The 19642-nt window shown below is 43.3% G+C and overlaps 1 protein-coding gene across 1 annotated transcript in view; it reads left to right on the forward strand.

Moving 5' to 3' along the window:
• The window catches only part of Stk32b (serine/threonine kinase 32B), a 252605-nt gene that overhangs the window by 71127 nt on the left and 161836 nt on the right, over positions 1-19642 (forward strand). Inside the window, exon 3 of the mRNA XM_052199394.1 lies at positions 15098-15249. Coding sequence (XP_052055354.1) covers positions 15098-15249 — 152 coding nt within the window. The remainder of the gene's footprint in view (positions 1-15097; positions 15250-19642) is intronic.

Here is a 19642-nt window from a genome sequence, read left to right on the forward strand (position 1 = left end):
GACTTTTCTGCCTCATCCTGTCCTGCTATCTGGCACATAATCTGCTCTTGGCATCAGCTGTCTAGAGTATTGATGTCTTAGAAATTTATGCTCATAGTCAATCTGTTAGAAGTCCCAAGCTTCCTGGCATCTATTTGTAAGCCACCATGTAGCAATGTCATAAAGATCCTTACATTCTTGGGAAGTGTACATTAATGTCAGGTGCTTGGGGTGTGGTTAGCCTTGCATCCAGGGACCAGAAGTTAGCTCTGCTTTGATTGAACTACCAAATAATGGCTGCCTTTGTAGCTGATTAACTCTCAAGGCTGCTCTTAGCTATAGTGAAGCCAGGCGAGGCCTCTTTTAATAGGGAGTGAATGCTGGGAGATTTGCTCTCTGCCTGGGGCAGGCTGCCTGTCAGCATTTATTAAGAGTTCCTTGTGAAGGATGCCAGTAGTCTGGCTATCGGCAGGTACACACGGGACCTGCAGCAGTCACGTTTCCTGAACATTCTGGGAGCAGGCTCACTTTCCATGTGCCACCACAGCAAACAGCTTCTGATGACTGAGCCAGGTCTGTGTTCTGGGGTAGCTGAAGCACAGCAGATAGGATTCTGGACACTTGGTGAAAATCCTTTGCATTTGGGGCATTTCTGGTGTGTATCACCTCTCAGTACCTGGGCCAGTGAGTGGTGAGCTGCCATTCAACTTTGGTGCATGTTTTTAATATAGATTGGGAATGGAAAGTCACAGAGGGTCTTGGACTCCCATTGCTATTTGCCCACTCCTTCCTAAGGTAACACTATCCCTTTCTTCAGAGGACACATCAACCACTGACTGGAGTCCAAGGTGGCTGTCACTCATCATCTTTGTCATGTACCCCTGGAGATGGGCATGTGATGTGACATGGTTTGATCTGGCAATGGGTTAAAGGCTCAAGGGGCTGCATGTCTCAAGCAACACCATCCACCTTCAGTGAGTAGAACTGTCCTTTAAGTATCAGAGAACAGGCTGACTCTGTGGGTGGCCATTTTCCCCACCGTAGCTGATGCTGAAGGCTTGTCTAACACGACGAAATGATGAGGCTCTAAGCAAAGAGACAAATGCAATTGGTGGCTAAGGAGTGGTGAGTCAGGTGGGCGAATTAGCACCACATTGGTGTACCCCAGGTCTGGGAGCTGCTCATGGCTCCAGACCTTGCAGGCACCCTTTGACAGAGCAGCAGAAGTGAATCCAGGGAGAGGTAGTCCCTTGCTGTGGACTTGAGGAGCAACAGGGCTGAGTCTTTTTCAGAAGAGGGTGGAGAGGGCCTGCAGGAAAACCAACTCAGGGGCTCCCCTGGCCATGCCATGGTTGATGGGGCCCTCTGTATGAGGAATTCAGGATTGAAGTAGAAGAAACGGAACTTCTTCCACTGGCCAGAGGCAGCCTGTGCATAAAAATCTCAGAATGTAGCCTGAAGTTACATGGTAATAGCCCTTCATGTTCCTCTCAGGAAGATTCTGCATAAAACTGAGCTGCTCTTGCCCAGATGATAACCCAGACTCAGTACTGCCATGTGATGCGAAGAGACAGGCACTCCCTAAGCCCAAGGTCAGCTGTCTTATCTCAAAGCTGCCAGGTCCACATGGCTGCGTATAGATGCTGTGTGGAAAAGCACTTGTTTAGAAGTAGAAAAACCCGCTTAGTATCCAGACAGTTAGAGGTCCATCCAGGAGTTCTTTTGAGAGGGTACTGTAGGTGCAAAGGCCCTGTGGTAAGCACCAAGGTACCTGTGGTCATGTGGTCACCCATGTCTGCTAGATGCAAAGCATCATTTCTGCCAGGCAGGACCCAGAATATGTGGTTGCTCTGTTTAGGAAACTATGTCAGTTAATTAAGTTGTGAAGCAACATTGTGTGTATGAGCTTTGGCTTGTAATTTTGGCCCAACCACAAGCCTCTGGGCAAGTTGCCGGACTTCCCAGGCTGCTGTTCTTATGTCAGAATCCTTTTTTAGAAAGCTTAAAGGAGATGCTTGTATGAGCTGCCCTTGCTCTCCCAGATATACTGAGGAAGGATAAGGTCCATTTGTTTGCAATGAAATATTTATTCCTTTCATATTAATTAGTGCATTTGGTTGGAGGCATTCTTGGAGGACATTGTGGCTCCAGGAAATGACTTAATAAATCGCTAATTGCCACAGGAGATGCATGCTCCCTTACGATGCCGCCAAGCTCTGGCTGGGGCCAAGGACACTTTCCTGTCAGAGAAGCTTGCTTCCCCAAGCAGAAGGCAGGTCTCCCTGCTCCTCCACATCTTCAATTTCTTCTTCAGTGAGCAATTCTTGGACTCTCCTTCCAACATAGCTCACCCTGCACTTCCCGTCTTTGTCAGAGACAGGGGATGGTGGAGATGTGGACAGCAGAGGTAAACCCTATTGATCTGCTACCTCCAATCAGGCCCCATCTGTCAAAACTGCCGTTCATCTATGAGCTCACACAGAGGTTAACCTGCTGATGAAGTTGGACCTTCATGGTTGACTCATGCTCCATCGCATCACTAAGCTTTGACAAATGAGTCTTTGGGGACATTTTACATTCAAGACGTGGCAGCTCTGGAGGTCATGACTGAAAAGAAGGTGTGGCCAGGACTTCTTCCCCTCTCCTTGGTTTCAGACAGGCTCTTCAAAGAGTCATGTCTCAGTGTGTGCCTATGTCCTCAACCTCTCTGAATGAGGACGCCAGGGAAGACTGGGTGAGGGCCACCTTGTGACTTTATTTTCCCCACGTCCTTATCACAGGCTTCTCTTTAAAGAGTCACATTCTACAGCCTTACTTTAGGATTTCAGCATACAAATTTGGGAGATTATAATTTATCCCGTTACATCAACTCTTGAAATACCTTGCCCAAGGCGATTTATAACCAGTTTCTGTCACCTTTGATACAAAATCTATATGATGTTAGTTGAAGAGTGTCTTATGTGAACGCCAGCAAAAGTCAGATGATTCAGGTGTCTCAGCCACCTTAAGAATCCTTCTCCACAGGGTTCAATTCCCACACTGGTGTCCTTGAATACAGTGAGTAGGGACTGATGTTTTACAATTGTCTTGGTCAGGTTTCTATTGATGTGATAAATACAGTGACCAAAACAGCTTGGGAAAGCAAGTTTATTTCTTTATACAGGTTAGAGTCTATTAAGGAGGAAAGGCAGGGCAGGAACTCAAGACAGGCACCTGGAGGCAGGAACTGAAGTAGAGTCATGTTGGAACCTGCCATACTGCCTTGCTCCTCATGACTTGCTCAGCCTGCTTTCTTATAGCACCTAAGACCATCCACCCATGGATGACATCACCTACAGTGGGCCCTTTCACATCAATCATCAATTAAGAAAACACCCCACAGCATTGCCTACAGGCCATTACAATAGGGACACTTTTTCATTTGAGGTTCTTCTTCCTATCTAACTGTAACTTGTAATAAGATGACATAAAACTGCCCCTCACAACAGTAAAGTACAAAGCTATGTAAGCTTGAAGTGCTCCCTCTTTAGGGGGTAATGGAAAAATAGCAGGTGCCAGCAGAAATGGTCTCCATAGCTTCGCAGGCACATTGGAGACTAGGATTCAAGGGCTGAGTTCAAAGGTCTAGATGGTTGCCAGTGCATTTGATGGGGTTCTCCAGAGATATAGAATTAATAAGGTATGGCATACACAGGAAGAGGTTGATCAAGGAGAGGGTTCACAGGATTAAGATAGTAAATAAATGGAAACATATCAGGAACCAGGCTCAGCTTAGGAACTGGTAGATGGTAGAGCCCACATGTGATGAGATGGGACACTGAAGAGCTGCACTTTTCCTTCAGGGTGGAGGTGGGTCTCAATAGGGAGACACTAATGATTGGGGCCCAGCCTTGTGGACCCAGGTAGGAAGGGACAGCTTAGGCTCACAATGGGCGATGCATCCTCAGTTCCCAGCTAATGCTGGCATCTGCTGTAACATCACCAGTCCTCCCAGGAGCCCGTGAGGGATAAGTTGCCAAAAAGGTAATAAGAGCCCTGGCCAGAAAAAGGGTAACAAAGAGGCAGACAAAAGAAGTTTCTAGAAAGTTCTTATGTACCCTACTCTGGCTGTACATCAGTGTTCACTACAATACCCCTCCCCCAAAGCCCAACTAACCAAACAAACCAATAAAATCCCCACAAAATTAATATGTCCTCTGGGATTTCTGGTATGCTCATAGGTCAAGGCTGTCAGTGCTGGGGACATGAAATAGATCATGGTGCCCAAGAGATGCTGGTGCTGTGTGGATTCCCCATGGGCATCATCCTTGGTGGCTTTGGAGCCTTTTCTGCCTTGCTGGAGTTGCACACTCTTGGCCCACACCTTCCTTAGCAAATGCTATGTTCCACACCAGTTAGTGTTTGTTTATTGTCCCAACACATCACAGTGACTGATGATAACCCCAAAGCCTAATTGATTTCTTCTAATGAGAAGTTAATTGAGGCCTTCCCTTGTGGGCAGCTTAGGGTGGCTTTGGTCAGATCGCTTGTTCTTGCCTCATTAGCTATGATTTCCTGTCGACAAGGCTTGGGGCAGTCTTACTGAGGAAGGTCAGTGCCTCTTAAGGCCTATTTTTAGAGTTTTATGACAGGTACTTCCAGGAACTAGGCAGAATGTCCATAGGCCACAATGCTGATCTTCACTCCTGGTCACCTGCCCGGCATGGAAGCTACACACAGCCATGAGCTATAGCTTCCTCTATAGCATGGCTGTCTTGAGGTTTAGAGCTAATAGGGGTTAGCCCAGGTCTTCAGGGTTGATTCCAAGTGTTGATCTATCCATAACCTGGCAATGCTTCTGTGCAGCTGCTACTGGAGCTGTTAGGGCCTTGGCAGCATCCTGGCAGCCCTAACAAAGTAGATCAGGGCACTCATTCTCAGTAAGCCAATGAAGCCAACAGGCAACCAAAAATCTAAATAAGGACATTTATTCATAGTGGCCATGTTGGTAAAAGGAAGAAATAAAGTAGTCCAGTGATACACCCAAGTCCATTTTCAGGTTCTGACACAAGGTTTAGGCTCAAATAGATAGAGGTATATATTACTAAGCAGCCATGGTCAAGATGTGGTCCGTCCCTCCATTGATTCTTTATTCTCTCGGTTCTAGTATCTTCTGGTCTGAGATGTCAGAACCATGTGAGTTCATTTTATGGGAGACAAATCCTTTCCCTGTCTGGTGTCAGGCTTCAGTCTTCTTCTCCCCCTCCCAGTATGAGATTGTTGGGGAAATCCCAATTCCATGGGGACCATTGTTTGGATAGCCAATAGGAGAGTCACACCTCTTTCCAGAGCATCTTCCTGACACAATGGGCTTACTTCAGTTTCATTCTAATTCTAACATTCTAATATTCTGTATTCCATATTCTCAGGTTTCATTGTAGGGGTCTTTCACCACCCTTGGCATCTGTTTCATGCTACTGTGAGGAGGACTGGCTTGTTTTCCCGATTTCACCTTAGCACATTCATTAGTATGTAGAAAAACTGATTGTTTTTGTATGTTGATTTTATATCTTGCAACCTTGCTGAAGTGTTGATCAAAGCCAAGTATTTTCTGGTCATGTTCTTAGGGTGTTTTAAGTACAGGGAAGATTGTCTGTAAATAGAGATCCTTTGAGGTGGTGGGAATATAGGTCAGTCAGTAAAGTGCTTTCCTAGAACCCAAGTTTTACAAAAGTGTTGAGCGTGGTGGTATGGGCTGGTAATCCCTGCACTAGAGAGATAAGACAGGTGGATCTCTGGGGCTCTCTGACTAGCCAGGCTGGCCTACATGGGGTCTGGCCAAAAGAAGATTGTGTCTGAAAAGGAAAAGGTTGATAGAAGCTGAGGAATGTAACTTTACTTTTTTCAAAACTTATTTTTAATAATGGTTCTTAAGCACTTTAATCTCCCTTTTAGCCCACCACCCACTAGAGATTGGGAAAGAAAGGATTCAGGGGAAGTGGACCTGTTTAGAAAGGTTCTTTGGAGCAACTCCCATCTGTGTTGTCTGGAAATTGGCAGTTTAGTTCACAGGTCAGCAGCTCAGTCCACTCTCAAACACTTCATGGATACACCAATAGTCCAGTTTGGAAGAGTTGGATTAGCAACAGTGGTGACACAACCTAGCAGAGGCAGCCAGGCCTCAGGCTCAGCTCCAGTCAGCAAGAGATACCAACAGAACACCAGTAGACGTTCTCAGCTGTGCCTCTCTCAGAGAAATGAAGACCATTGAAGACTCTAGTCCCACAAGCATTGTACAGCTAGCTCTATAAGCCTAGCTCAGTGTCCGTCACTGTCCATTGAATCCTTTTTATGTGCTCTTCAAACATCATGTGTCCTCTCTGCATCCTGCCTCAGCATGTGGGTCTGTCTCAGCTGACATCACCGATCAGCCTGAGTCGGAGGAAGTGGCAAGAAACTGCAGCACACCACAAGTCTGGTGCATTTCTCTCTATGGAGTCCCAACAAACGCAGCTAAACCATGTCATGTAATATAGGATGAACCAATACATGCATGTTGTTAGCAAAGAATCTTTTATCACATGTCCTTTCACGTGCTTGCTTTAGCAGAACATCCTTTCACCTGTGTCTGCTTCAGCTAAACATTCCTTCATGTTTTTGTCCCAGCAAAGCACCATCTAACCAACTTTCCAAAGAACGCTTAAGCTTTCACTTCAGGAACAACCACCTAAGATTGTCCTGTAGCTTCCACACACATGTAAGTACACCCACCACACCCACCCACCCACCACACCCCCAATAAATAAACCATAGAAAAACTTTTAGTTTATCTTTTAACTGTTTTACGTTTCTTTATTATTATGTAAGAATTCCAGCATTATGTCGAATGAGATTGAAGACAGTGAAAACCCGTGCCTGGTTCTTGATTTTAGGATGAATGTTTGTGGTATTTCCCCATTTAGTATAATGATGGCTGTAAGTTTTTCATATATAGCCTTGATTATGTTGAGTTATGCTTTTTCTATTCATAATTTCTCCAGGGACTTTTAAAAGCCCTTTCTGCATCTACCAAGATAATCTCATGTTTTTTATCCTTGATTATATTTACATGTCACATTCTTCTTACTGATTTATGCATGTTGAAATGTCCTTGAATTCCTATGATGAAACCAACTGACTGCATGGTGGTGTGCAAGTTTATTTCAAATAGGTTATTGAAATTGGTTTTCAAGAATTACATTAATAGTTTTCTACATTTCTAAACATTGGGGAAATTAACCACAGTTCCTTCTTGTTGTGTTCTTAACCATTTTAGCTGCTATGTTTAAATCATAGTGATACTGGTTTCATAGAACGAGTTAGGTAGTGTTTCTTATCTATTTTATGCAAAAATTTGAAGAGCACAGATGCTTTTCTATAAAGGTATGGTAGAATTCAACATTAAATCTATTGAGTCCTGGGGTTTTTTTATATTAGGAGACAATTATGGCTTCCATTTTATTGTTATACATGAATGGAAGTGCACTATACACATCTGGTGCTGCAGAGGTCACACAAGGGCTTCAGATCCCCTAGAACCGGAAGTTATGAATGTTGTGATCCACCACATAGGTGCTGGGATCCAAACTCAAGCTTTCTGCAAGAGCAGCAAACTGTATGTATTGATCCAATGAGTTAGTCTTCATCCTTTAATTACACAGTTGAGACCATTTATGTTTACAGTTTTTATCAAGAGATATTTGCTGATTCCTTTAATTTTTGTTGTTGTTTTTTGTTGTTGTTGACTTACTGTTTTTTTTTTCTTTCTTTCTTACTCATCTCAGGAGACTCCTGGATGACTGAGCTGGGCAAGTTTGATTATTTCCTGGTTTTGTGTTTGGTTATTTGTCTCATTGGTTTTGTTTCAATTTCTTATGAATTTCACTTGTGATCATCTTTCTCTCTGTGTAGAATTCTTTCAGATATTTTTCACAGCCTGAGCTTAGTGTTCATTGATGTTTACGTTGTGATCCTTATGTAAGTTATTTCTTCCTCAACTTGGAAAGATAGCTTTGCTGGATATACCATCGTTGGTTGGTAGCTGTTTACGCTCAGAACTGGGATGAAGTAAGTCAGTCTGTGCTTTTCTAGGTTTTAGCATTCTGCTGAGAGGTCTGAGATCATTTTGATGAGTTTGCTGTTGTAAATGGTATTTTTCTCTTGTGGCTATTTTTACTATGTCTTTATTCTATAATAATATGGAAAGATTCTTTTCTGGTAATGAATCTTAGAGGTTTAACAATACTTCCTGAATTGTGATCCATATCTTTCCTTTGGTTTGTAATTTTTTCTCTTGTAATATCACTGAGTAGGTTTTTTTTTGCCTTTAGTTTGAAACTCAGCTTTCTGCCCTGTAATTCCTTAATCTTAAATTCATATTTCAGAATTGTTGAATGTTGTAACCATACTTATTTTTTTTCTTGGTTGCTGGTTGAATAAAATAGTTCCTAAATTTTTTCCTTTTCTTTTTCTTTTCTTTTTTTTTTTTACAATCCTGATATTCTTGCTTTTTCTTGAGCTAGTATGTAATGATTTCTGCTATATTGTTTTGTTAGCTTATTCATTCTTTTCATTTACAACATTTCTGATTTTTGTTGTTTGTTCGTTTGTTTCAGAATCTTTTCTTGCTTAATTTCCTATCCACAATGCTAGTTTTGTTATCCAGATCCTGAACTGACTTTCTTACTTTATTAATTTGCTAATTTGCATTCTCTTTGAACTTACTCATGACTTTTAAGTACACTTTCAAACCCTTTGGCATTTTAATCATTTTGTTACTTTCAGTTTGAGCTACTGATAAATGATAACCTTTAAGATAAGTCATATTGATTTTGATTTTCATATATAAGTCATGTATTTCTGTTTTGAAATTGATAAATTAAAACTGGGCGGCTCTGAAAGAGACAGCCCACCTTCTACCTTACTTCTTTTTTTAATTACTTTTATTTATTTTTTTCATTCCAGTCGTTAGCCTCATCCAGGTCTGCCCTCCCAAAGTTCCTCATTCCATTCCTCCTCCCCTCCAAGAGGATGTTACCATCCCCCCAGCTTCCCCCCTTCCCCCCCCAGGTCTCCGGACTCCCTGGGGGGCCTCAAGTTTCTCAGGGTTAGGTTCATCTCCCACTGAGGCCAGGCCAGGCAGTCCTATGCTGTGTATATGTGTGTGTGTGTGTGTGTGTGTGTGTTGAGGGGGGGCTCATATCAGCTGGTGTATGCTGCCTGGTTGGTAGCTCACAGTCTGAGAGATCTCAGGGGTTCAAGTTCGTTGAGACTGCTGGTCTTCCTTCCACCTTACCTCTGTTGAGTGGTTTGTTGTACTGCAGCATTCATGAGACAGAATTAATACCTCTTCTCCCTCCCATGGAACTCCACAGGTTTACAGAAGTGACTGCTAAATTAGTCAGCAGAGGAGAGGCTCTTTCTGAAACCATACATCTGGCAACTTGTTTTAGATTTGTTGAGATGCAGAATCGTGCTGTCTCCAATCTACCATCTTCCAGTCTCCTGTTTGGTTCCCAGTCCTCTTCTGAGAATGCAAATGAGAAGCAACAGAGACAAGAGGCTCTGATTGGTGACATTATGCACCCACTGCTGCCTGCCTTCAGACATGCTCTCAGGGCTTCAGGAGTCTGCTCGAATTCCCACAGGCCACTGAAGGCCTTTATGTACTGCACATTTGCTTATTCATACTTTGTGTCTCAAATTTACCGCACACGGAAGAATTTCAGACCTTTAACTTCATGTTATTGATTTCACTGCCTGGAAAGATAATATTTGGGAGGCTTAACGGCATGCCCTATGTAATCCATAGAGATTCAGATGCCGTTTATTGTCTTTGGACATTCCACTTCCTTGACATCAAGTACATTCTCTCCTGGGGCGCAGAGTGAACTTCAAATGACTCAGTTCAGATAGAGGGAGAGAAGCAGGCTTTCCCCTGTCTTGTATCTGCCTTGAACAGGTACAGAGTGTGTGGCCGCAGAAAGGGGGCTAATTTCTAATGGAAGAGCATCTGGAGGGGTCGTGAGTAAACGAGAGCTCTTTAACTGGCTTCGCTGTCCCACTGTCTTATCCTTAGCATCTTTTACCACATCATTTCCCCTGGGAGGCAGTGTCAGTGGTGATTAACAGATGGGGAGGTGGAGAGTTGGGGTTCTAGTTTTAAATCTAAATAAATAACTGAAACCTGCTTGTGCTTCATTTCCTGTATCTGCACAGGTAGGGTAGAAATGATAGCCATGATAGGTTAAATAGTAATTCCCAAATTATGTTCTCTTGATCTTTAGAATAGAACCTTATTTGGAAATACACTAACAACCCCATTCCTGGGGCAACATTTCAAGACACCTACTTGGTATCTGAAAACTCAGATAGTATTAAACCTTACATATACATACATGCAAACCTGCCTATAATAGTTTGCTATGTGAAGCCAATGCGGCGTGAAATTAGCAGCAATGACAAAAGAGAGCAATTCTAGGAACGTTCTGTAGTAGAAGTTATGTGGAGGAGGTCTTTCTCTTCCAAAGTGCATTAGTGTGTTTTATTTGCCTTGCCCTTGTGATGACATGAGATTGTGCAGACAATGAATGGTGTTATGTGAGGGAATTGTCATAGCTTTTATGATGCATGCTGGTCCATAGGGGTCAGATGAACACAGCCAGTGTTATATAGCACTAATCTATCTCATCCCCAAGAGGACTTCTGATTATCCCTCTACATACTCCGTCCTCTACCTTTCTCTCCCACTCTCACCATATTTAACCCATCTTGTTCCTTAATTTCCATTTCCCCCTTCGCACCACCTGCAATCTCTCCCCCTTTCCTTGAGCCCCTACTCATGACCCCTTTCAAGTTTCTTGCATTCTATAGGTACTCCAATTTAAACATACACATTTAAATTTTTAAAGCTAGCCCTCCATATATGCGAATGTGTGACACTTTTCTTTTAGAGTCTGTTTTCCTCCATCAGAATGATTATTTTCAGCTCCATCCATTTATTTCTAAGTTTTATAATTTTATTTTTCTTCATGACTAAATAACACACACACATGCATTTTTTCTTTATTGATTTGCTAGTTGATGAACATCTGGGTTGTTTATTGTTCCTGGCTTTTGTGAATAAAGCGTCAATGACCATGGATATGCAAGAATCTCTGTGGTAAAATATAAAGTCCTTTGTGTATATTTCCAGGAGTGGTATAGCTGGATCATGTGATGAATTCATTTCTAGCTTTTTTGGGAACCTGCATAATCATTTCCGCAGTGGAGGTACTGGCTTTTACTCCCATCATTAACGAATGTGTTCTTTTTTCCCACTTCCACACCAACATTTGCCTTTTGTTTTTGTTTGTTTTAATCTTAGCTATTCTGACTCATATAAGACAAAATCTCATAGATTTAATTTGCATTTCCTTGGTGGTTAACGATGCTGAAAAAATTAAAAACTATTTCTCAGCTATTTGTATTTCACCTTTTAAGAACACTTTTGGTTCCATGCTCCAATTTTTATTTAGGTTGTTTATTTTCTTGCTGTTTAATTTTTTGAGCTCTTTGTATATTCTAGATACTAATCCTCTGTCAGTTGTATAGCTGGTGAAGTCTTTTCCCCATTCTACTGTAGGCTGCTACCTCATCTGAAAGATGGTGTTCTTTGGGAATAGAAGCTTTCACGGGGCCCGATTATCACTTATTGCATGGCCAGGTCCCTTTAAAAAAAGTTTATTTTTTTCTGTACTTATCAGCTGAACTGTGTCCATACTTAATCCTCTATCAGGTTCAGTGTATCAGATCTTATGTAGAGATCTTTGATCCATTTGAGTTGAGTTTTGTGCAAGATGAGACCATTGCCATGCTATTTTTATTACCATAGTTATATGATGTAACTTGAAACCAGAGAGAGAGATATCTCTAGCAATGTTTTTATTGCTTGGGATTGTTTTGACTACCCTAGGTATTTTGTATTTCCATATGAGTTTTGAGATTGTTTTTGCAGTTTCTGAGAAGTGAATTGCAGTTTTGATGGGGGCTGAATTGTACCTATAAATTGCTTTTGGTAGGATGACCATTTTTATGTCACCAATCCTACCATGAGTGTGAGAGGTCTTTCCGTCTTCTGAAGTATTTTCTAATATCTTAAGCACAATTCTTTCACACCCTTGGTTATATTTTTCTAGGATTTTGTTTGAGACTAGTTTGAATAGTATTGTTTCCCCTATTGCTTTTCCTGTATATTTCTTATTTTTATACAGGAAAGTTACCAATTTTATGTATTAATTTTTCATTATGCTATTTTGCTGAAAATATTCATGAGTTATATTTTCTGGTAGAATCTTTAAGGTATTTTATAATAGTCATATCATCTGCAAATAAAGGTACTTTGTTTTTTCTCCTTTCCTATTTGTATCCTCTTTATATCTTCAACTTGTCTTACTTCTCTAGCTAAGACTCCAAGAACTAGATTGATCAAAAGTCGGGGGAGCCTTGTTCCTAATTGTAGTGAAAATGCTTTGAGTTTTTTTCAGCTTAACATGATGTCGGCTGTAAGATTGTTGTAAATTGCCCTCATCACATTGACATACATCTCCTATATCGCTAATTTCTATAGGACTTTTATGGGATGTTGAGTTTTGTCAAGACCTTTCTGCACCAGTGAAATGATAATATGGTTTTTGTCCTTGAGACTATAAACCAATGCGGATTACAATCATTGCTTTACATATGCTGAACTATCCTTGAACCTCTGGGATGACATCAGCTTCTTCATAGTGAGCAATCTTTTAGATGTTTCTTAAATGTGATTTGCAAGTATTTCATTGTGAGTTTTTGTGTCTATATTTATCAGGGAGATTGACTTATAATTCACTTCTTTGTTCAGTCTTTATATAGTTTTGTATCAGGGCAATACTGGTTTTGCAGAAGGAGTTTGAAAGTGTTTTCAGCTTTGAGGAATTGATAGAAGGATTTTAATAGCCAGAGGCTGTGGACATTGTCAGGGAAACAATATTTCCAAAGCCAGATAGTACTCTGTGCTCATGAACTCTCGGCACCAGTGACTGCATACAGAAGATCAACCCAAGATCAAGCTAATCAAACCCCCAGCATGGATGTGGGAGGGGTTCACAAAGCCCCACGAATCTCTGGAAAGTGATTAGCAAGGAATGGTGCTATTGGGAAAAGAAGAGTCAGTTTTCTTCAAAAATGTGGATGCTTTTGTGCTCCAGTAACTGTTCTACACCCATATACAGCAGGTGGAGTCTGTGAGTTAAGAACACAGGAAACTGAGACAGAATAGTGGTGGTTGAGATAAAGAAGTTAGAAAGAAAAGGGATGGATTTGAAGAAATACATTATATGAATGCAGGAAATTATCAAATAATATAAAAAGAAAGAGGCCTTGTAAGTGCTATGGATAGTGTAGCACATACAGTGTGGATACTCTGGACAGGGTGGAATGGCAAAGTGCGGGATGGTAGTATTCTGAAATGGGCAGTTTAGAATTAATGAGTGATTTATCTATGAAGGTTTAATATTTTCAGACTACTGTTGTCTGTGGGTGACTGAACCCAAGTGTAGCTGTTGATTTTCTTCCTGAGGTAGCTAAATGTCCCTCAAGAAGCTCCTTATGAAGACATGGCCCACTCTGGCTTAGAGTTTGAGATAATAAAGTGCATTGTGGATGACAAGATCTAGAGGAAAATGGCTCCATGCTGACAGGAGTAGCTGGGGTACCTCACATTTTAGAGAAACAGGAAGCAGAAAGGGAAGGGGAAGTATAACTGGACTATAAAACCTCCAGGTGCTATCCTAGTAAGCCATTTCCTCCAGCAAGACTCTGCAGCCTAAAGGTTTTACAATCATCCAAAACAGCACCACCTACTGGGAACCAAGTATTCAAGGCCATAAGCCCATGGAGGGGGGGGGTGTTCTACAATCAAAACACTCTATCCTTGGTCCCCACACTGTCATGGTTACCTCATACTGCAAGATGCATTCATTCAAACTCCAAGAGCCCCCATAGTCCTTATCTGTTCCCACACTGAATAGTCCAAAGTCTCTTCTGAAACTCAATTCAATCTAACTGCAAACACCTCTATAAAATACAAGCAAAAATCAAGCCCCATACTTGTACAAGGATCAGAATAAACATTTCTATTCCAAAAAGAGAAGAACTGGTGGGCATCAAGGAAATATTGAACCAAAGCAAGATGAAAGGCATTCATGGCAAACACTAAGTCCTGCAGGTCTGTCTGCATGGAGCACCTGAGGCTGGTGCTGGCATCATGTGGGCTCCTGCAGGCTTTGGTTTCCCAGCCTTTTCAGTTCTGCTGCCTGTGGCACAGAGAACTTTTCTCTTAGGTTTGCTCCACTCTGTCCCTCCAGGTTTCCTCAAGTGTCTCAGGAATGAGGTCACTGGGGCAGCATGCACACACAAATATCAATGGTGTAATCCCAGGACAGGGTCAAAACATGTATGCCCATGTGTGTTCTGGTGGGGTGATGTTTTCCTTTTTTGCTTTTTCTTTTTCTTTTCTTTTTCTTTTTTCTCTCCCTCCCTCCCTCCCTCCCTCCCTCTCTCTCTCTCTCTCTCTCTCTCTCTCTCTCTCTCTCTCTCTCTCTCTCTCTCTCTCTTTCTTTCTTTCTTTCTTCTTTTTTTACTGTCAGTACACAATGTGCCTTGGGTTGCAGCTTCTGGAATCTGAGGAGACCCACAGCATGTGTGCATGCATCCCAAGGTCATGGTCACTGGCGTGTTTGTTTGAAAACTGCAGTCACTAGTGCCTTTATTGGACTGTGAGCGTCTAGAAGGTGGGGTTGCTTCTTCCATCTTCTGAATCTATGGCTGCCTTTTCAGTATCAGTCAACAGCCATCATTCACTGTTTACATTTAAGTGCTAAATCTGGTCTGATGCCTCCTTTGTAGATTCAGAGAGGCTTAGCCACGATGCTTTGCTAGCAAGTGGTTGGAAGAATGAAACCCAGGCATGGACTGGAGTGTCAGTGAGAGACCGACACTCCTTTTCTTCCTCCTCCACTGTCTCCTCCTCCTCCTCTTCACTCTCCCCTTGTCCTGAGTGTCACTCCCTCTGGTTGTCTTGCAGGTATGCATCGTGCAGAAGCGAGACACCAAGAAGATGTATGCCATGAAGTACATGAACAAGCAAAAGTGTGTGGAGAGGGATGAGGTGCGGAATGTGTTCCGGGAGCTGCAGATCATGCAGGGATTAGAACACCCCTTCCTGGTGAACCTGTGGTGAGTGGGAAGTGACTGGGCCCCCAAGAATGGTGTCCTGGCACTGCCAAAAAGGGAAAGGATGCAGGTGTCTGGGTTCATAACCTCCCCAGTGTTCTGTAGGGTATGTTCACTAATGAACCTTCAAGGATTCATTTTTACCCTATTCTCTGATTAAATGAACCAGAATTAAAAACAAAATTGTTTGTGTATATTTGAGGATGTGCATAGTATGTTTCATGGAATGCTAAATGGTGTCCTGAGTCTGGTATTTTAAAAAGTCCCACCCAATATCTTAATGGCAAGAAGGACTTGGAGCTTGTGTTTCACCCTATATAGCATGGTTTCCCTGAACAGAGATGCTCAACTCCATCATGTCTACTATAACCCATGTTTCTGGAATTTTCTCTCCATCCCCATCCCTGACCATTATTTCCATTTCAAATTTGCAGCCTAGAAATGCCAACCTGCTGATGGTTTCCTGCCTCTGGGCCTTTGCACATGGTACCTCCTTTTGCTAAGTTAGTCAGGCACCCAAAGTCCTCCACTGTTCCCTTGCGCATTCCAAGTGCCCTCATAAATTTCTTTCAAATACTTTTTATGTGCATCTTATAGAAGGGGTCACTGACTCATGTTACTTGTGAGCAGACAGAAGGGACTTAAAGGCAGGCTATCTGCCTTCATGGTCTCCATCTAATTCCTTGACAGGCAGTTCCTGGCTTTGCCAGTTTTCCTACCAACCTTCTCCTTGTCATATTAGTTCCTTCTAGTTATCATGTGGCCTTCTTGCCCTCCTAAGAATCTGCATAATATGGAGATGCTTGCTGGGTTCATGAGAACTCTGTGCCTTGTATTAACTGTATGCCAGCTCCAGAGTTCATTTCGTGGCAGGGTGAGTTACTGCAGCCTTGAGAAGGCTTGCTCTCATCACTCTGCCCCACTGACAGGCCCTGTGATTGGCACCAGTGGAAGCCTAGCATTGATTAGTTTCCATGACAGCTTTGCCTCTGTGGAATGAATGATCTGTGCTTCTGAGCTGTGATAACCCAAGCCGAGCTGTCAAGTGCAATATTTTCACCTGTGTAAAGTGAAGCTGCGGTGCTCCCCTGGGATGAAGACAACCCCAGTGAAGGAGAAACAGGAAGGAAAATTGCAAGATAGAGAGTGGGGGTGATGCAGTGCCTGGGGGAGCCCTTAGTTGGAACAAAATGAAGGAGGGGGATAAGATCACCTAATGTTCTTCCTCCAAGCCTGACCTCAGTGGATCTAATCCCCTACAAATGCCATCAAGGAGGCAGTTGTGCACCAAGGAGGTCCCAAATCAGACCCCAACTTTGATGAAGACATGGAGGATCAAGAGATAGGTGAACTATTTCATAATCTGATAGGACTGTGTACTTCCAGGAAGAAGAGAATGAGAGCCACAAGAGATGGGAGGGGAGGAGAGAAGAGAGTGGGGAGGAGATGAAGGAGAAAGAACTAGAGTGCATGATGGGGAGGGGAGGAAGGGACAGGGAACATGAATACATGATGCTGATACTGTCTATGAGCCAGGAGGGAAGCCAGACTCCTCACCAGAACTGACCACACTGGCTGCCTGACCCTGGAATTCCGTCCTCTAGAGCTGGGAGGAGTAAGCATCCTGGTATATAGCACTTGCGTGGCAGCTTGGCTGGTGAAGGCACAGGTTTTGAAAGCAAGTCCTCTTGTCTTTCTGCATCTGTTTTCTCATCTGCAAAGTCAAAGGGACAGGATGGTGATGGCATGGTGTTGTTTACAAACTAAATGAAGTGATAAGAAACAAGCAACCTGCTCTGCATTTGACAGGGGTACTCCTTCCATGGCTGGTCTCCATGGTCACTAGAGAACTTCCCTCCAGGCTAGCTCTGTCTGAGCATCCCTCTATTGGGCCACTTCCCATCTTCATGCATGGCTTTACATCTTCCTCTCTTCCCCAGCACTGTACATGAAGACTTTGAATGGTATACCTCAAGTCTTGGGTACGAGGCTGTTATTGGCTTGATTAAAGGTTAGTGGGTAGGCATTTTATTTGCATTTTCATAATGTGCTTGAAGTTTATTTCCATCAACCTTGCTGTATTTATTTATTATACTTACTGTTAAGATGCATTGTAGAACTGGATAAGGAAGACACTTGCCACAATCTAGACAAAACAGCCATGAGAGTGAGCACCTTACAGCCTAGGAAGGGGACAGGTCCTGAACTGAGTGTTAACATGTGTCATAAAAATATTTCTGGAAACTTCCATGAGTAGACATAAGACAAGCCAAGACACAGATGTCTATATGCTACCCTAAGATCTTTTATTAAAACAAGATTATGAGAATCATTTAAAGAGAGAGAGAGCTGATCTGAGTGAACCAGGGAGATTCAGATGCTGAGGAAAGGACTGGAATCCCCCAAGAACCTGTTTGTTACAAAGGATCTGCACCTTATAGAAGACTGCCACCGTTTTCTCAGACATAATCCCAGACAGCTCCGCAAACTGGCATGTATATGCACACCATAGTCAGCTACTGCCTATAGCGGGTTCGGCCTAATGTTGCTTGTATTCTGATGTTAATTTGGGTACCCAGATTGTTCACATGAGAGAGTCAGAATGTGCACTGAGGGACCCCCAGGTGGTTCTTATTGTAAATAAAGATGGCAGCAGCTAGTGGCTGGGCAGGGCAAACAGAAGTGTGACTTAGGATTTAGGCTTGGAACTGGGAGAAGGAGGAAGGAGAAGGAGATCAGCCATGCCAGGAGAAGGAGAGGGAGAGGAGGATGCCAGGTCTGAGAAGAGTGGAGGACAAAGAGGCTCAGCCAGCACGTGAAGGAGCCAGGAGAGTGAGGCCCCGTTGGACAATCCTCTGGGTCCAGGGCAGCAAAGGTAGACTATAGAATTTAGTAAGTAGTGCTTGAAGTTTATTCTGGATTTGGTGAGAGGTGGATTAACCATGTGGAGGTTAGAAAGTGGCTCAGATGTTGCACTGTTGAAGGCATACCAAAATATAAAAGCTGTATGTCTTTCATTCAGGAATGCAAACCATTGGGGCAGATAGCAAACCCAATGCCAGGACTGATTTAATTGATCAATTTAACAACCACCAGTCTGTCTCACAGAGCATATCTTCCCAAAATGCAGATCTGATTTGTGGATGAAGTATTGCTGCGACTCCTCAAAGTCCACAGAACAATGACTACCAAGGCTGGGCTTGGATGCAGTGTCCAGTCTACGCCCCATTTCTGTCCTCACTACTGTCTTGGTGCATTTTGCTGCAGCTATCCGGAGTGGTCTCTAAGTAGTAACTGAGACTGCTTTGCTCACCTCTCCAGGCCCTCATACACCTGTCCCTATGCTGGAACTCCACCAGTCAGGGTTTCCCAAGAATGTATGTTCTTTCTCCTGTACCCTCCAGGCAAGTGTTCACTGTGCTCCTGTGGAAACCAGGCACTGTCTTTTTTCCATGCGCCCAGAGATGGTACAGCTCTGCATCCTCCCAAGGATGCTCAGCTGATACAGGACAGGGCAGCAATACTGAGTTCATCTGCCTTCTCCATAAGCAGTGCTCTACTCCTGGAGGCACCCAGGCATCCTTCTTCTCTGTGCCTGCAATGTCTGGTACAAAGGAAATTCAGTTGTTCAGTACTGCTATGTTTGTTAGCTGCTGTAGTAGATAAAAGTTCCAGAACTGAGTTCGATCATCACCCCTATCTTCCTGGCAGAGGAGAGCAGTCAGTCTCATACTGGAAGCACCGTGCTACAACTTCCCCCCCCCCCCAGTGACTCTTATTCTCTCTCTGGAATTCCTATCATGACTGAAATAGTGAGATTCCAAACACCCACCACGTCCTGGGGACTGGGCTTCCCAGTCAAGCCCTGACACATAGAAGGACAATGCTGGTGAAGTTTTTATAACTCTAATTGTGATGTCATTGGCTTTCATGTATCCTAAACACTCTCATCACCATGGTAACCTCTGGCATCAGAGAAAGAGGCTATGCTGCCTTGCCTAGGGTTCTTTCTTGTCTTGAACTGTCCTGGCATGTGCACTGTCCTTGGCGTCTTTGGCTCAAGCTGTAAGGACTCGAGGTTTTGATTCTTGTTTCGATGGGCAGGGGCTGCTGTTCTGAATGGGGAGGGGGAGGGTTCTGAGTGTGAGGCACATGGCTCACAAGATGCACCTTGACACTCAGAGATCTGTGTGAGAAGCCAGGGGCCACATTGCAAATCAAGGCTCAGGAGTGGTGCAGCTGGGCTGGGGGATTGGCTGTGTATGCCAGGAAAGCCCCGAGGGACCCAGCAGCCCACTGAGGAGCAATGCAGGGCAAGCCAGGACTCCCCAGGTCCCCTGGCTCTGTTGAGCTACCCTGCCATGGCGCCTCCATGCAGATTTCTCCGACTACTTTC

This window comes from Apodemus sylvaticus, chromosome 11 (assembly GCF_947179515.1).
Source record: "Apodemus sylvaticus chromosome 11, mApoSyl1.1, whole genome shotgun sequence".
Lineage (NCBI taxonomy): Eukaryota > Metazoa > Chordata > Mammalia > Rodentia > Muridae > Apodemus > Apodemus sylvaticus.